Source organism: Euprymna scolopes, chromosome 19, assembly GCF_053919585.1.
Source record: "Euprymna scolopes isolate OS-2025 chromosome 19, ASM5391958v1, whole genome shotgun sequence".
Classification (NCBI taxonomy): domain Eukaryota; kingdom Metazoa; phylum Mollusca; class Cephalopoda; order Sepiida; family Sepiolidae; genus Euprymna; species Euprymna scolopes.
The window spans coordinates 110,401,173-110,420,357 of record NC_136500.1 but is presented as its reverse complement, the minus strand read 5'-3'; the positions used below and the strand labels follow the sequence as shown (position 1 = coordinate 110,420,357).

General features: G+C 31.7%; 1 protein-coding gene across 2 annotated transcripts in view; it reads left to right on the top strand.

Annotated features, from left to right (window-relative positions):
- The window catches only part of LOC145239875 (zinc finger and BTB domain-containing protein 11-like), a 179,696-nt gene that overhangs the window by 123,726 nt on the left and 36,785 nt on the right, over positions 1–19,185 (top strand). For both annotated transcript variants that reach the window (XM_080103468.1, XM_080103470.1), the window contains exon 3: positions 18,685–18,734. In XM_080103468.1, coding sequence (XP_079959594.1) covers positions 18,685–18,734 — 50 coding nt within the window. The remainder of the gene's footprint in view (positions 1–18,684; positions 18,735–19,185) is intronic.

The following is a 19,185-nucleotide window of genomic DNA, read 5'->3' as shown; positions in this document are numbered from 1 at the left end:
AATCGTTGATTAAAGAAGAAACGCTTCTCATTACATTGGAAATTTCGATTGTCTGCCCAATGTTTAAAAATACTGAAGATCGGTCTTCTGCATCTTAGAACAAACCTGTCAGTCTCCTGTGCATCTTAAGTAAATTGTGTTTATCTGTGGTACAATAAACCACCTCAGCAAAAACAATCTAATTAATGATAAGCAATATGGATTTCGTCCTTTAAGATCAACAATTGATTTGTTGACTGTAACATCACACAGGATCAGTTAATCTGTTGATGAAGGCATCATATCTAGAGCAATAGCTCTTGATATATCAAAGAACTTTGATAGAGTTTCGCACAAAGGTTTGCTTCATAAGCTAGCTATAGAATATTTTAAAATGTCTTTTCAACATTCAAATCCTTTCTCTTTGATAGATTTATAAAAGTAGCTGGAAGAAAGAAGTCTAAAGCACATATCAATGCCGACATGCCTCAATGTTCCATTCTAAGCTCCAAAGCATTTTCTGATTTCCTTCAATGATCTCTCAAATCACAGTTTAATATCATTTGTTTACATTTATGCAGATGACAACCATCTATGGCAACACTTTTAAGAGCATTAATGATCAAGGTCTTTCAGATTTTCTCTTTTCTGATCTGAAGTTGAAGTACATTGTACAATGGTTGGTTACTTTTAATTCATCTAAAACCAAGCTTCTATTCTCTCACCGCTGATGCTTAGATTTATGTAAAAAGAAAATACAATTTTCTTATATATGGGTTGTGGGATTGCATTCACTAGCAAAAGATCTAGCTAATTTGCATATTCTTTTAAACATTCATTTTAATTATTAGTTTTTTCGGTTTTCTTATGGGATGATCATTTTTAGTTAACTATTACGTGTAATTATATTCATGCAGATATTCTACTTAATTTATACTTGCATAATATTTGCGTAAAAAGTTTATAGTAAAGACAAAATTGTTTCCATATATATTTATGTATACATATATATTTTTGTTTAATCTATCTATATATCTATAAAAGCGAACCCTCCTTGTAGAAAAGTGCCCAGTTGAGGGTGAAGAAATTAATGTTTTTAGCCAATTTTTCGGTATTTTTCGTCTGAAGAGTCGAGCTTCAAACGATACTGATCTTGTGAATATCCGTTACCTCTATCGAAAGTTTTAGGCAAACATGCATACATACATACATTTATATATTGGTTGCTCAAATTTTTGACACAAACCGATGAAAAAGCTTGCCCTATCTCTGAATACCCTTTATGTAAAATTTCAAATGTTTAGACCAGAAATGGTCTGAGTAATTTGGTAGAGACTGCAAAGGTAAAAAATTTTTTAAACTTGACCTCTATTATTACCCCTTAACATTTATCGTTCTGGGCTCAAATCAAGTTATTAAGTTAAATTCATCTCCAAGGAACCTATATCTAAAATTTCAAGTGTTTAGACCAAAAATTGTCGGAGGAGTTTGGTAGAGTTCTCCAAGGTCAAATCGTTGATCTTTGACCCCATAACAGCCAAATTTCTGGCCGAAAACCAATTACAATGATTGTCCCAAATCTCAGTATCCTGTATATCAAATTTCGAGTCTGCAGGCTTAAAATTGACAGAGTTTTTGCGAAGGGAAATGTCAACTGACACACACACAGACATGTTCACTTTTATAGATATAGATAGATTGGATGCAATGCGTAGTAATGATTGAAAAAGTTTAAAAAAAAAAAAAAAAAGACTCGTGCAACAGCACCGAGAATTGAAACAAAAACGTTCAGTTCACGATTTATTTTTGCCTCTGTCGTCAATGACTGGGCTATGAAGACATTTAATGCAAGGCTAAAAATTAAAACATGAACCAATAGTTACTACATTATGCATTCATAATGCCGGCGTTCGACCTTCACCTGGCAAATTTCTTTTTTTTTAATTTTCACACTTTTCAGGGTCTAAACACTTGAAATTTTAGATATAGGTTCCTTGGACATGGATCTAACTTAATAACTTGATTTGATCCCAAAACAATAAATGTTAAGGGGTCATAATAGGGGGTCAAAGTTAAAAAATTGACCTTTTTTTTTTTTTTTTTTTTTTTTTTCTCAGCATACACCTCCAAACACCCGGGCAACGCCGGGTACCCATGGTAATATATCTATAAAAGTGAATGTATATTTCCTTACACAATAACTCTGTCAATTTTCAGTTTACAGACTCGAAATTTGATACACAGAGTACTGAGATTTGGGAAAATCTTTGTAATCGGTTTTCAGTCAGAAATTTGGCTGTTAAGGGGTCCAAGTTCAACGATTTGACCTTGGAGAACTCTACCAAACTCCTCTGCCAATTTTTGGTCTAAACACTTGAAATTTTAGATATAGGTTCCTTAGACATGGATCTAACTTAATAACTTGGTATGAGCCCAAAACAATAAATGTTAAGGGGTCATAATAGGGGTCAAAGTTTTAAAAAATTAATCGCTTTTTTTTTTCTTTTTTTTGTTTTTTTTTTGCTCAGCATACACCACCAAACACCCGGGCAATGCCGGGCTGAAATGCTAGTAGTTTCATAATTAAGAGAGATGTTTACATTTTTTTTTTTTTTTTTTTTTTTTTAAATATAATTCAAAATTCAATCTTAGGACTAAAATATATTTCAACATGAATTTTTTTTTATTAAAGTAGGGAAAGGGCTTTTTGGGGAGGATCAATATTGATGAACTTGCATATAATAATAGATATGGTTAGATCCAGATATCTGTCAGCTAAGAGTAGGATTTTATTTTTCTGGAAGAATGGTCTTTATCTATACTACTATAATTTTTTTTTTTTTTGTCTTGATATTCATATTAAAAATCCTTTTTTCTATTTATTTAAAAAGAAAATACAACTTTGTTATATATGGTTCGTAGAATTGCATTCATCTGGAAAAGATTTAACTAATTTGCTTATTCTTTTAAACATTCATTTTGAGTAATTTTCTATTAGTTTTTTTGGTTTGGTTTTCTTATGGGATGATCATCTTTTGTTAACTCTTACATGTAACATGCAGATATTCTACATGATTTATATTTGTGTAATATTTGAGTAAAAAGCTTATAGTATAAACACAAACCTCTTTCTATATATATTTATGTATGTGCATGTATATTTGTTTAAACAATTTTACCTACCAAACTCCTTTGTCAGTTTTTGGTCTACAGACATGAAACTTAATATATCGGATCACAGAACCCATGCAAAACTTTATTTATGCCAGGGAAAACTGGTGCAAAAGCGTGAAAATTTTTAAAAAAATGGAATTTGCTAGGTGAAGGTCGAATCACGGGATTACTAATATGCATGCGTAACATAATAGCTATTGGTTCATGTTTTAATTTTTAGCCTTGCAGCAAACATTTCTTCATAGCTCAGACATTAACGTCAAAGGAAAAAGTAAATCGTAAGCTAAACGTTTTGGTTTCGATTCTCGGCGGTGGCGCACAAGTAATATTTTTTTTTTTTTTTTTTAACTTTTTAAATCATTTCTATATATTGAGTCCGATATAATATAATAATAAATACGAAATCTGCATTAATCAAAATCTCACTGGTAACAATAATTGGTATTTCCTGGAGTCCGAGTGACAGTTCTCTCCAGATTTTTATTATTTTGTACTTCATTGGTCTTTCGATCGTCTTTAATCTTTTATGACCATTTTATGTGATGCCAACCGATCCCGATGCCACCACATGCATTTTTGTTTTGTCTTTTAATCTATCTACCCCGGCAGTTTCAATTCTCTTGGATTTGTGTATTTTTTCCCTATAATATTTTGGTTGTATTTGTATAGCTTTTTTTATTTCAGTTAACCAGTTGTTGGTTAGAGTTATGTGGGTTGGTTTCCACACTTGAATAGTTCTTAATGTTCAGCTGTTTTCATCAGTGCCATGTGTTATATTGTGTCTATCCTACCTTTGATTCCAATTTCTCGACTTTTTTCCAGGTTTTTTGGAACTGTTTTAGTACTGTTACAATTATTGATATTACAATAATTTACTTCATGTGCCATATATATATTTTTTTTCAGCTTCCTGACAAGTTCATGTATTTGCTTAGCTTTCTTGCCTCCTTTATGTGCTGGGACGGCAAAATCTGCCATTTTGCAGATTTTTTTTGTGCGTGTCCTTGTTACTTTCTGGTTTGAAATAGTTGATCTATTTGTTTTTCCATATCCTAGATTTTGTCTTTCATTTGCCAATACTAGTTTCTCTTTGTGTCTACCATTTGTTCTTTGCTTGCACAATTTATAATAGACTACCTTTCCTACCCAGTCATGTCTGTTTAATGGGTATGACTGGGTAGGAAAGGTAGTTCTTTTGGGTTAATTTTATTTATGTGGCTTTGTGGTTTATCTTATTGTCCAGTTTAAATTTACTGTTTTCCTAATTTTTTCTATTGCATCATTTTGTATCGATTCCCTGTTGAAGTATACTTTCCTGTCCATGTGCCTTTGTGTGCTATTTCTTTGGTCACTCTTATAAATCGTTTGCATAGCTGCTTCTCTTTCTATTTTGATTTTCTCGCATTCCCCCCCCCCCGGTTTTTTTTGTAGTAGTAATAAATGTTTTTCTTATATACATAAACTAAAAGTTAAATTTATCTGAGCAGTTCTTGAGGATATTTTACTGATGATTTTATAACTAGTGACGGAATTGATAAAAAAAAAAGTTTGTGTGTATCTTTCATTGAGGTTCTATTATTATTATTATTATTATTATTATAAAGCTAAGTTAATCAACGTTTTTTTTTCCACAGCGTTTTTCATATATACTTTAATAACATACTAAAATATATTGTAATTCTGGGATTGAGTTATGGTTGGGGAAAAAAAAAACTGCTTTAATTTTTATTATTAGCCACAATTTATAATTAACTGAATAAGTTAGTCATATTTTCACTATGTGGATGACTGGATGATTCAACCATTAATATTTCGCAATACCTCTGAGCCTTGATGAAAACTTGGATAGTAAAAAAAAAAAAAAAAAAAGTCCCATGTATTTTACATGTTTCTTATAATCTTTATTGCAATAATTTAGAAAAATGGATGTAAAATGCAACCATTACAAAAGGTTAAACTCATTTTAACAACGTTTATTTAAATAAATATTTGATGCCACATTCAAAATAAAAAACAGAACAAAATATGACATTCTGGTTTTCGTAAAGAACACTGAATTCGCCTAACCAGCTGAAAAGTTGACACTTCTACACTATAAAAACGAAATTTTGGTCAGTTCTTATAAATTACAATGTCAGCATCCAAATTATGCAGTCGAAATTACCCGAATATTACTGAATTATTAAAAATAAAACAACTTTAATCGTGTTAATCGAAACGGAAAATTACCTGCCTCTTAAACTCTCTCCTAGTCTTACATAAGCAAATATGATCATTTTCTTCAAATTCTATCTTCTATTACGAAAATCGATGAGGTAGAAAATTATTTATTAAAGAATAAATAATTTTTTACCTCATCGATTTTCGTAATTTTTGGGTATAGTCATCTTAAAAATACGAGGAATACGTAGATACCATTGTTTTCATGTGAAATTCAGTTTTACGATTTCCGAAATTTCATTTTGATAGTGTAGAAGCACCGAAAACTTGAACTACGAACAGCGAGTATACTACGCACGCATATGATTGATTGACGGCGTCCCTGGCGCTAACTTAATCTCCATATTTTTATTTTCATATAAATTGAACATAGTTTGAAATTTTTTGTTTCTATATTGTAGAGAATAATATTTTAAAATTAAACCATAAATATGGTTCGAAAATCAATTACAGTCGAAATTAAGAAGGAAATAATTAGTAAACATGAAGCTGGGATAACTGTGAGTAAACTCAGTGCGATGTACAGAATGGCGAAATCGACCATTTCTACGATCCTCAAGAATAAGATTGAATTAAAAAGTGTCAGAGTGGCGAAAGGAATCACCAAACTTAGTAAATTTCGTAGCAAATTTAACGAAGATATGGAACATTTACTTGTAGCGTGGATTAAAGACAATCGAATAACCGCTGATAATAAATCTAGAATGACTATTTGTCGAATGGCCAAACATTTGTTTGATAAGCTGAAAGCCAATGCGCCCAGTGGAAAGAAAACGACTACCGCGCCCGATTTCTTTGCGTCGACAGGATGGTTTATCGGATTTCGAAAACGAAACGGATTACACAATGTTGGTGGGAGACAGGGTGAGAAACCAGGTGGGGCGAGCCGGTTTGTTTTGTTGTTATATTTCATTTGAAAATGACTATTTCTATCTGTTACTCGCGTAACAAACAATTTGATTAACGAAAAGTTCACTGGACCGCTTATTGTTCGTATACGCAGGTTCTGGTTTTCTACTACTACAGTACCGGCGGGAGTGAGTAAGGTTGAAAAAAAAGTAGCTTAAGATTTTAAATGTAAAGTTTTATTTTAAACTAGCAGGTCTACCTGGCGTTGCTCGGTACCGTATAAACAATGAGAAAATTGAAGTTGATTTTTACATATCTGTTATTATTCTTAGGATAGAGGTACTTTTAATATTGTATTAGGTGTCAGAAATTTGGAGGAATTTTTGACACCCCTAACAGAAAACTGCGAATAACTCGTAATTTCTCTTTTTAAAGTGGGTTGTTTATTTTCTGTATGGAATATACTTCCAAAATAAACTATTAAAGTTGTTTAAAAAATAATAGAAATATTATTTTTTATTTTAAAAAAACAGTGTTTACAAAATGCCGGCGTGCCTTCAGGCAGCCATTGTTTTACGTAATAAAATCAATAGAATTTTACGAGTTAAATAGTTTTAAATATTTATAAACTTTAAAAATCTATCAAAATTTTTCTATTGGTTCAGTTTTTACGATATTTTCAGGGTAAATGTGAAATTTTATGCTCTTTTTAATAAACCAAATATAATAATTTAGAGAAACGTTTTTTTTTTTTTTTTTTTTTTTTTTCAAATCCCCGCCCATTTTGAAATGTCTATTAAAATTTTAATAATTAATTTATGTGCCAAAGTTTTATATATCACAAATTGAAAATAAACGACCAATAAAGAAAATATTCTAATTTAAAACAAAACAAAAAAAAGAATAGTTTTTTTTAGAAATTTACCTGTAAAGTCCAAAGTGTAAAACCTTTTTTTTTTTTTACCACGTTGATTTTTTTTTTTTAAATGAAAGCTCATGTTATGCTTACATCGTCAAATAAATACCAGACACTGACGGCAAATATTTCTATTTCATTGAATGTTTTCTTTTTTTAGATATTTAAAAAATAAAATTTAGTCGATAAAGAAGTATTAAAATATATCAATCAAAAACTCGTGTATTTTATTAAAAGAATCGGGGGGATTCTTTTAATAAAAAAAAAATCGATGAAGCGGATTTTTTGTTCTAGTGGAAAAAATTATAAGGAGGATGAAAAATACTAATTTTGGGTTAACACACGTAATAAAAATAAAGAGACATTATTTATGTCCCTTGGACGAATCCGTATTTCATAAATTTCATTTTAGCAGTAGCAGCTCTTTACAGCTTCACGCAAAACATGTTGCGAAAATGTGATTTTCTACGACCCTCGCCTTAAAAAATCCTTTTATTTAAAAAATACATGGAATTTAAGATATAAACATGGATAAATTCTTAACAATGAAGGATGGAACTACCCATTTTAATAGTATATTTTTCTTTTTAAGTAAGTGATTTTTTGACATTTATATATATATATACATATATTTATAAGCAAGTCAAAATATGTTGATTTTCTTTATATTTTTTTTTTAAGAAAACCGCTTTAAAAAAATAAATATTGCATAATTTGCTACTAAACCTGTTATTTTTTTTTTTTTAATTTGGTTTTTGCTCTTTTAATTGAAAAAAAAAAAATTAGGGTTTGAATTACATTTTTCAAGTAGTTATAAGCTTCGAAAAATAGTAAGTTGAATTATTAAAGTTTGGATTATCATTTTTAATGGCCACTTTCTGATACACCTATCTATGTATCAGTTGCTATTTTGAGCAAAAGAATATTTTATCTACTGTAGAATTCTTTTTTCCTAGCCCTCATTATTTTTCATTGTTTTGACTCTCGAGTGTGTATCCGTTGATATCTTATATAGTTTTATATAGAGTGATGTGGTTCTCGGTTGATTAACTGTGTTTAACTGTGTCGGATAAAGACTCGAGAGTCAAAACAATGAAAAGAATATTCTGCTGTCATAGTCCTGGTAATAATTTAACCTTCGTGAAGATGGGTAATGTACAACACATTTAAAATAATTTTACCTACCATACGATTGGTAATTTAAATACATATATGAAACAATTTAACATATTCTCAACAGGTATTTTACAACATATATGAAATAATTTCTCTTCCAACCAATCCAACCATTATTTAAAAAAAAAAAATAGTCATTTTTTTTAGAAGATGGATCATTAGACTTTCCAGATTAATACATAAATACATTGTTTTGGTTAATGATTAGGCAACCCTTGCTTTACCGTAAATCATTACTGTAGTTCTTTCTTTCCTCACTATCGGCACTATAATTTTAAGAAAAATTATGTCATTTTTGGAAGATGTCTCAGCAGGATTTTCACATTAATACATAAATACGGTAAGTTCTGGAAAAGGTGTTATAAATAATAAACTAGACAAAATACTGTTAGAAATTCGCTCAATATATATTACCGTGACATAGGTTGACATATATTCGGTGTTTTTTTAATAGTATTTTTACTAGTTTATTATTTATAACACCTTTTCCCGAACTTACCCTGTTTAAGAGAGAGTCGGCCGCCATTTTGAATTTTCCAATACATCGGTAAACACTGCATGTTTTTCGAGCTGAATAAATATGTTAAATTGAATAAAAACACGTGAATTATATCCAGTTTGGTAGAAAAGTAACTTATCTTGCCTTTGATAACATTTATTTGTTATATATTTGTTTTTTGACAACTTTTTCGAATCTATGTGTACAGTAATACAAACCCAATATTTCCATATGAATATATTTCAAATATTAAAAAAAATATTTATAGAAATGGAAAAAAATAAAAGTTTATTATTTTTTTTTTATTGGTTTATCAACAAGAAGTGGTTCCATATGGTTTCGTTTTTCGTTTCACAAGGACAAGAATACAATTATATTATATGAACAATCTGTTTTATCCAACATTTGATTGAATACTACCTGAAAAGGGGTAAGATATTTCAGCAGTTCTTATAGTACAATTAAACCATTTCATATTCGTGTGAGGGGGACTATTTGGCCATGTAAACCATATCTTATTTTGCCATCTATAACCATATCTTATTTTACCAAATCTACATGAATAAAACAATAGATGTATGTATGTGTGTGTATCTGTGTAAAAATATTTAACCGAAAACTCTTAAACTACTAGCCACATAACACTGAAATTAACAGGAAATAGTAGTCATACGTCAAGGATGGTTTATAACGAGTAAAATTTTTGTTTGAATGGATAAATCATAGGTGCAGAAATATGCTGGCAAGTTGAAATGTAAAATATTCATTTCAACTTGCTGACATATTTCTATTACTTTTGTACATGCATAAATTCATTCAGAGCTTGAAGTGATTTAATTTCAAATTTTTATTATTTATCTGTTGATAGCTCAAATGGTAGAGAATGCAGCTGGAGTGCTAAATGTTTTTGGTTTCAATTCTAACTGATGGCATTCAAGTCATTTTTTTTTTTTTATCTTTTAGTCATTACTATATATTAAGTACATTATTGTATTCAATAGAGAATTGACTCGGTAATAATAAATACAAAATCTGCATGAATTAAAATATATTTAAATGTATTTTACAACTGGGCAAGGCCGAGCGCCCCCTCCTCCTATAGTATTACTTTGCTTGTTTTATAAGTACTTCCACAGAATGCACTCTGATGAAGTTATTGTTAACATAAATGTCTTCAATCCACCTGACTAGCACTGTAAAAGTCCCTAGTGCTGGAAGATTTTTTACTTTAACCACTTCCCCTAACTACAAATCTGGCCCCTGTCACAGTAGTCCCTTATGTTTCAGTGGTAATATGCTTTGTTTGGAGTGAATAAAAATAATCTATTATATCTCACCTGTCTATTTAAATGTATATATGTATGTCTGCCTAAAACTTTTGACAGAGGTGACAGATTTTCACGAGATTGGTATCGTTTTGTAGCTTAACCCTTTAGACGACAAATATCCAAAAATTGGCTAAAAACATTAATTCCTTCACCCTCAAATGGGCACTTTTCTACAAGGAGGGGTCGCTTTTTTTGTCAATATTTTCGAAAGTCATCCCCTCTTTTCGGTTGACTAGCTTTAATTTAAACCTTTGCTACTTCTGGTTTGGCGATGGATGCAACAGCAAAGGTGTCACATATATTTTTCACGTTCTTTTTCTCCTTCACAGTACGAGTTCAAGCCTGCCTTCCTACTACCACTTTTCTTTTTGCTCAACACACCTCCAAACACCCGGGCAACGCCAGTGTGTGTATATATATATATATATATATATATATATATATATATATATATATATAAAATTAAAAAATAATAACAATGGCTAACATATATCCATTCCCTTTCCCAAGCCAGATAGACTTTTTATTTATTTATTTATTTTTTAATATTTATGATATCCAATTTGTGACGATTATAGTTTTTAAACCTCTGCAGGCAGACCTGGCATCTTCCAGTATTTTTTTTTGTGTACTTCTGCACAAAGTCATGAATCCCATATTATTTTTTATTAATGTTTGTTTTGATTTCGATAATTTGCAAGTTCTAAATACAGTAAAAGTATTGTTTTTCTTTTTCATGGATGCCCACCGTGTATGCAAACCTTACAATATTATTGTTTTCCTTTTGATTAAAAGATGAAATATACAAATTCAAGTATACTGAGTAATACAGTTTCAGCATATATATTGTTTTGGGAGTCGATCTCTAAAATCATAAGAGGGGTTTGTTATCAGACAAACAAGAACTACAATTATACAGGGTGTTGCAGCAAAATTCAACACTTGACAAAAAGAAAACAAAATAGGCAATTAAAATAAAAGTTGTATGTGCAGAGAACCGGCAGTTTATTTCGCAATAGTTAAATACTACATTATTTTTTCAATGTAATCATCATCAATAGAAACGACCATCTGCGAGGATGAATCGTGGGTCAACATGAAGGCAGTCTTAGTCAACGCAAAATAGCAAGAAATCTTTCAATACTCTTTTCTACTCTCAATAGAGTAATCGTACAATTCACAAGAGTGGACAAACAGTGCACAAAACCTTATCCAGGTCGCCACGAGCTCTCTGAAAGAACCTTTCATTCTGTAAAAAGAAATATTGAAGAGGATCCTTGGTGCCAAGCCTCTGACATTGCAACACAAGCTGGTATCAGTCCTAGAACAGCTGTCAGGTGTCTTCACAAACTGAACTACTATGGTAGAGCTACGAGGAGGAAACCTCTTCTTCAGTCTGCCAATATCAAGCACAGAAAAGATTAGGCTCATGAGATGACTTTTTGGACCAATGTGATTTTCTCTGATGAGGCACAATTTGCATTATTTTCAGACAGTGGAAGGGTATGGTTATGTAGTTTGACTTCAAAAAACTGTAGCCAACACTGAAACATGGGGGTTTCTTGGTTATGGTTTGGGGTACAATTTAGAGTGATGGGTGCTCAAACCTGGTGGAGTGCGAAGAAAACATCAATTCTGCTAAATATGTTTCAATATTGCATGAAGGACTCCTAATATTCTCAAGTGGTAAAATGAACCAAGTTAACTCCCTATTTATGGAAGACAGTTCCTTGTCACTATGCTAGGACGACACAACTTTGGTTGAGCTTCTATAGCCAAGTCAGTTCCCGGATCTGAACAGAATTGAAAACCTTTGGAGAATATTACATCGGAACCTTCACAAAAAGAAAAGGATGCCATCTTCTAAGTCTGAACTTTTACCATTATTGCGTCAGACATGGAAAAAATTCCGAAAGATGATATTCAACTGATCATTTCATTTTATCTCGCAATTACTTATAACACCAGCTGACTTTCTGAAGACCCCCCCCCTCGCTTTTCTTTTATATCACAAGTTTCTTAAAACGTCATTAGCTAAAGTCCAGAATATGATCACGCTCTTCTTTTAACAGTTAATTTAAAAAAAAAAAAATCTTTGGAACGCTGATGTTTTTAAAGCTAAAACTCTTTTCAACAGTTTGCATTCTGGAAACGGAAGTCTTTTTTTCGAGATAAGTAACTTCTATATTAATCTTTTTATCTTTAGATTCAAATATTAATTAACTACATTTTATTTCAGTATTTAATTTATATATTTTCTGGTTGTTTTATTTAATGCTAGCGTTTTCTCGTCCATAAATGTTGTTTATTACATCTCTCAAGCTGATTGCAAAAATAGATTAGGAAATTCTATTCATTTTTAGTTCGTGAGAGGGGAATCTATCACCATACTTTCCTTTAAATATGCCAGTTGGACTTTTAAGTACAATACTTAATAATTTTTTCTTTTTTTTTTTTAATGGAGAGTAGAAAACATATTGTGGATGCGTTATTAGTAGCTACCGTTACTCTCGCTTCTCTTTATTTGTCCCTCAGTCCTCATTTTTTAATGAGTGATTTTTCTGACAAAGGGAGAAGAAAAAACTGTATTCTAGGTTGGCAGTATTTTGTTCAAGCAGTTGGCAGAGGTGGCAGAAATTTTCTGTTTCTATGTCTATCCTTGTATCCATGTTACTAGTAAGGGTGCTGGAGGTAAATGTTTTATCTGGGCTGACGTTATCCGCCTGATAGTCAGGGACCCGAACCTTGAATTAACCACTAAGGAGGCTGTCCAATCAGCAGGTGCAAAGTACTGGGGCTGCTGTATTGCTGTTTGGTGAATGGATTCTGGACCATGCAGTAGCTTCTGGTGGGGCCTCTCGATGCCATATTAGTGAGTAATTGTTACGATTTTACCTTATGCTCTACAAAAAAATTTTTTTAAATTTCATCGTTTCTTTTTCTCTCTTAGTTTCCTCTCTGTGTCCTGCTCTAAGCAAGTCTGACGGCCTAGTCCACAAATTCCAAAATTCCATCATGACAAGTTTCAAGAAAAAATACACAATTAGACCTGGATCTCCAATTTCCAACTGTCCTGGATATGACCTAAAACTAAATCCGATAGGGAGGCCCCACCTTGCGGGCCTTGGGGAGGGTGGAGCCACCCTTTAATTGCCATTGCTCCCAGGTCAACTCTGACCCGGAGTGGTAGTACCTGTTAGGGTCCCAACTATGGGTTAAATAGAATCTGACTTAAAATAAAAGTATATATACTCCATTAAAAATCGTTCCTCAAAATAACTAGATTCGGCATTAAATAACCTGGAAAAGGTTGATATGCCGTAAAACAAAAACAACCAACCAACCAATTTCCAACGCAGACCCCCACTACCATGTCTCCTTCTCCAACATCAGAGGTTGAAACCCAATTACAAGAGACTAAACCAAACCTTTTATTTTTAAGCAAAACTGGCATTGGACAGGCTATTTCCCTAGAAGAGTTCATAATTAAAGGATACTCTAACTTAACTTCTAAATCTGACCCCCAAAATCGTCATGGGCATGGAATATGTGCCTATATTAAAGATGGCTTTCTATATGGTAGGGACATCTCCAGAGAAGATCCTAACTTAGCCTATATGTGCTTCCGGGCTGCACTAGCTCACAGTACTGCATTTATATTTACTCTCTATCGCCCCCACAACAGCAGAGTTACTATCTTTAAAAGCATATCTGAGAAAATTGACCAAGTCCTATCTGCTTATCCTTCAGCTAACATTCACGTATGTGGAGACTTCAATGTTCACAACGTGGAATTGTTGACCCACTCAAACAAGACTGATGATGAGGGGAGGTTCTGTCATGATTTCTCCCTTGCTTATGACCTCACTCAGATTGTTCTTGAACCCACCCGTGTGCCTGACAATGACGGCCAGTATGCGAGTCTACTAGACCTTTTTCTCACAACTTGCCCTGAATTATGTTCAGTTTCTCTTCTGTCTCCTCTTGGATCTTCCGACCACTCTGTTGTATCAATTAAGATAAAAATGAAATGTAGTAGGTCCCCAGATGTACCTCTCCATCGTACAGTATATCGATACACTAAGGCTGACTAGGATAGCTTCCATACATTTATATCGGATCTACCTCTGTGGTCCATGTTTAAAAAGGATGTGTCCTCTATAGTATTAGACCTGACGGAATGGTTAATTGTAGGTATAGACCATTTCATACCCTCGAAAAAGTTCCAGCAAAAACCTAACAGCCAGCCATGGTTCTCTCCAGAATGTGCTGCTGCCATTGCGCACAGAAATCACTTTTTCCACTGCTTCCAACATAATAGATGTATGGAAACTAAAGCCGTTTTCAGGACTGCCAGCAACCATTGTAAGAAAATAATAAAGAATGCAAGAGAGTTGTATGCTCAGTCCGTCAAGTCCAAAGTAGTTGAGCAGCGGCTTGGTTCCCACCAGTTTTGGCAAATAGCAGACAGAATCCTGAACAGAAGCGTGTTCTCTATCCCAACCAACATCAATGGACCTGAGGTAATCTCGTCAGCATCAGACAAAGCCAAACTCTTTGCCAGGAACTTTGCAGCTAATTCTAACCTTTGCAACCAAGGCCGCCAACCCCCAATATTTCCTCCTGTATCAGAAAACATGCTATGTGATATACATATATCTGTACGTGATGTTGCCAAGCTAATTAAAAACCTTGATTCCAGTAAAGCAACCGGCCCTGACGGTATTCCAATTATAGTACTCAAAAAAACTTCAACCAGAACTAGTCCCCATACTTACCAAACTGTTTAAACATTGTCTTTAGGAGAATTGCTTCCCATCACCCTGGAAAATCTCATCAGTATGCCCTGTATTTAAGAATTCAGGTCATCGCTCATCCCTCTCTCAGTACAGGCCAATAAGTCTCCTGTGCGTCATGAGTAAATTGCTGGAATCTGTGTTAAATAAATCAACTATCTCGGCAAAAATAACCTTCTTAGTGACACACAATATGGTTTCCGTTCTGCTAGATCTACAGCAGATGTGTTTACAGTTATATCTCATAGGATTAGCGAATCTCTCGACGGGGGAAACCTTATTAGGGCAATTGCTCTTGACATATCTAAGGCCTTTGATAGAGTATGGCATGAAGGTTTACTTCACAAGAAAGCTAGGTACATCCAAGGATGGAATTCTGTTGCCACATCTAGGCAGGAGCTGCTAGAAAGGACTTATCCTGCTTTGATAGAGTTCAAAATAGACTTTGTAGCCTCGTAGGCAATATCCTTTTCTCTTCCCTGCAAACAACAAAAGAAAAAACAAACAATGTGTTTTTTTTTTTTAAAAAAAAAGGTTTTAAACTTTGGACTTTACAGGTAAATTTCTAAAAAACACTAGTTTTTTTTTTGTTTTGAATTTGAATATATTATTTATTGATCTTTTATCTTCAATTTGTAATATATAAAACTTTGGTGAGTAAATTAATTATTTACTTTTTAATAGACACTTGAAAATGAGGGGGGGCGTGAATTAAAAAAAAACGTTTGTCTAAAATATTATATTCGGTCACATTGACCCTGAAAATATCGTAAAAATTGAATCAATAGAAAAATTTGATAGATTTTTAAAGTTTAAGAATTGAAAAATACTGAGCTCATAAAATTCAATTAATTTCATTACTGTTTTTTAAAAAATAACAAAAAATATTTCTATTACTTTTAAAACAACTTTAATAGTTTATTTTGGAAGTATAATCCATAAAGAAAATAAACAACCCACTTTTAAAAGAGAAATTACAAGTTTTTTATATTTTATTCGCAGTTCCGTGTTAGGGGTGTCAAAAATTCCTACAAAAATTCTGATACACCTAAATGTGCACTGAACAGATACCATAATACTTATTATAGTTAAATTCAAATTTTGATATGTCTGCTTTTTATTATTATTTTTTTTTTTTTTACATTGTTCATTTCTGTATTACATTTAAGTTATTTTAAACCCCACTCTTCCTATGTTAAATAATAATTTTGAAATAATGTTAATATTTCAGCGTCCCAATTGTTCTTTTGTTTTGTTTTTTTTTGCGTTTAAATTATCCAAATAAACAATTGTTAATACTGTCTGCTTTTTTTTTTTTTTTTACATCGTTCATTTCTGTATTACGTTTTATTTTAAACCCCACTCTTTCCATATTAAATAATAATTTCGAAATAATACCATGAATATTTCAGTGCGCAGGTCATGCGCGCATGTGCAACCGGATGTCTTAAACCGGAAAGTGGGTTACATACATCGTTACAAGGTCATTTGAGTTTTATAATTATATAGATTATTAATTTTGCATAAGAATATGGAGAAATAATGGCAGTGATATTCAATTACGTAAAAAGCATAATGTATTTATATCATACAATTATGTGATGATTAACCCTCCATACTGGAAGTTTCTAAATCAATCTGTGTTTGAATTTATCAGCGACTGGACTCTACTGATGAAAAGATGACGTCCAAACAATTATTGTTTCAGAAATTGGCAGAACGAATTGCTAATCAGTTCACCATAACTTACATATTTCTGTTTATATAAACTTATGTGTTTATACATTTGTATAAATGATTCACTCATTAACCGATCATTATGAATTTTGGAACATAGCAGCTCAATGTAACAGGGTCTTAATGTGAGCAATATTTAGTTTTATGCAAATGGATAAATAAGAAATGGAAGCTCTTTTTGTGAAAATTTGTACAACTTCAATTTTGTAAAACTATTAAACAAATTAATAATTATTCTCTAAATTTCACTTTCTTTCAGATATTTTAAACAAGTTTTATGGGTATAATATGAGCACAATCTTTTGTTTTAAAATTCAAATATTTTAGACTTGCATTGAATTTGATCCATAGTTGTTAGACACCAATTAAGATTCTCTTAATATCAATTTCTTTTTAAGGCCTCTTAAGCTAAGCTTTAGACATTTTCTAAAATCAAAAAACACAAGGTTTAGTATCATTATATCTTAATTTTAATATTTATAAGAGGACATAAAAGTTGTGCAAAACTGTTTTGTCTGGGGAATTTTACTTGTTTTAAGGCAGGTATTCTTCCAGTAAAAGTATGTTGAACACAATTCAACTAAAGCAAAGATATGTAAAAATTATTTTATCCCAAAATTGTCATTAAATCATAGAATTTTATGTGTATGTGCATATATATCGATATATAGTAGAACCCCTAGATATGGCATTAAAAATTAGTAACAAAATACAGTACAGTATGCACATGTATATAATCAAATAACATTATAAATAACACTGTAAGGCAGAGCAAATACCGTAACCAGAGGCCTAAAAAACATTGTATTCCACATTGTAACCTGAAAAAAAAATGTATCCTAGGGCCACTGTATCCTGGGGGTTCTACTGTGTGTGTGTGTGTGTATATATATATATACTGGTAGCCAAGTTGAATATTGAAATGCTTATATCTTTAGTTCTATGGGACAAAACTACATGAAAATTTTCAGGGTTTTTTTTTTTTTAAAGATTATAATACTATTCTGTGTTTAAAATTATATGATAATTGGTAAAAAAAGAACCTATATTTTCAAACCAATAAAATCTGCCCAAATTTGTCCTGCAAGCCAGCTTCAGTTTTGCTGCTTCGGTTGTCGCCCCTGTAGCCTTGCCAGGCCACTGATATACACACACACATACACATATGGTTGTTATCTCTGAAACTGAAATTGCCTCAAATTTTAGTAGGAATTATTTATTGCAATAAGAAAGATGGAAAAAATTATAATTTACTAGCAAGAAGATCCAATGTTGTTTGAGATAGAATAAGAACCAGTATTATGTAATTTTTCATTATGCTCAAAATTCCATATTATTTACTTTATTTTTACCCCCCCCCCATCCATCTCTTTTCTCCATTTTGTCTTTTTATATAGTCAGAGTTGAAATGTTGGAAAACTCTGACTTAGTATATTATATGTATGGTTTAAATTCATTTAAAGTCTGTATCTGCAAAATTTATCTGAAGTTTTTATCTGTCTCTATGGGTGAGAGCACGTAGATGTTCAGTACAAAGAGGGTAGTGCAGAGATTCAGAACCACTTATATTGTTTTCCTCAGAATTTTATACATATAATTTAAATTTCATAAGAATTTAATATATTTCAAGTTTTATTGGCTTATGCCCTCACAATCCCATTATGGGTACATTTAAAGATTAAAAAACATTTTCGTTGTAAATATTGCATAAGAATACAATTTTGGATTTTATGTAGATTCTCTAACATTTCTTTTTATAAGGAACACACAAACACATTGGTTTTATTTAGAGGGAATTATACCATTCATAATTATAAAAGCCTGATTTTCATAAATGTTTGTCAAGATGTTATAAATGAAATTTTATTTTATTTCTTTACATTTATATATATATATATATATATATATATATATATATATATATATATATATTCAAGAACATTTCATTAACAACAACTATGGATGGTTTTGAATTGGATTTTCTCATGGTTTTTATTTTTATTATTTCAGGTGAAGTCCACACCAATCAACCACCTAAACAAGCTCAGTTCCCATCTAAAGTAAGAAATTCTTTTTTCATTCTGTCTTCTGGTTAAAAAATAAATAAATGAAGTTAGTTGGTGTTAGAAATATATTTTACAAAATTTAAAATTTTGCTTTATCTGCTATGTATAATATTTTGATTGCAGAAATTCCCCTCTGGACCAAATTACAGTAGGTTTACAACAACAGATGCCACATAGAAATTTATTATGTCTACACTAGTATCTACCATCTTATGTAACTTTTGAATGCTATTTATGCCACATTTTGTTGTTATAGTAAAATCCTATATTTCATCCTAGGAGCGCCATCATCACAATCGCAAGCATCTTTAGAGAAAGTAGTTCGTATTTTCCCCTCTAAATATTCTTACCGCTCTCAGTCATCAGTTGGAGGATTTCTACACTTTTGACGGATATGGGGTTGCACCCTTATTAACTGAGTCATATAGTCATATCCATAACATAA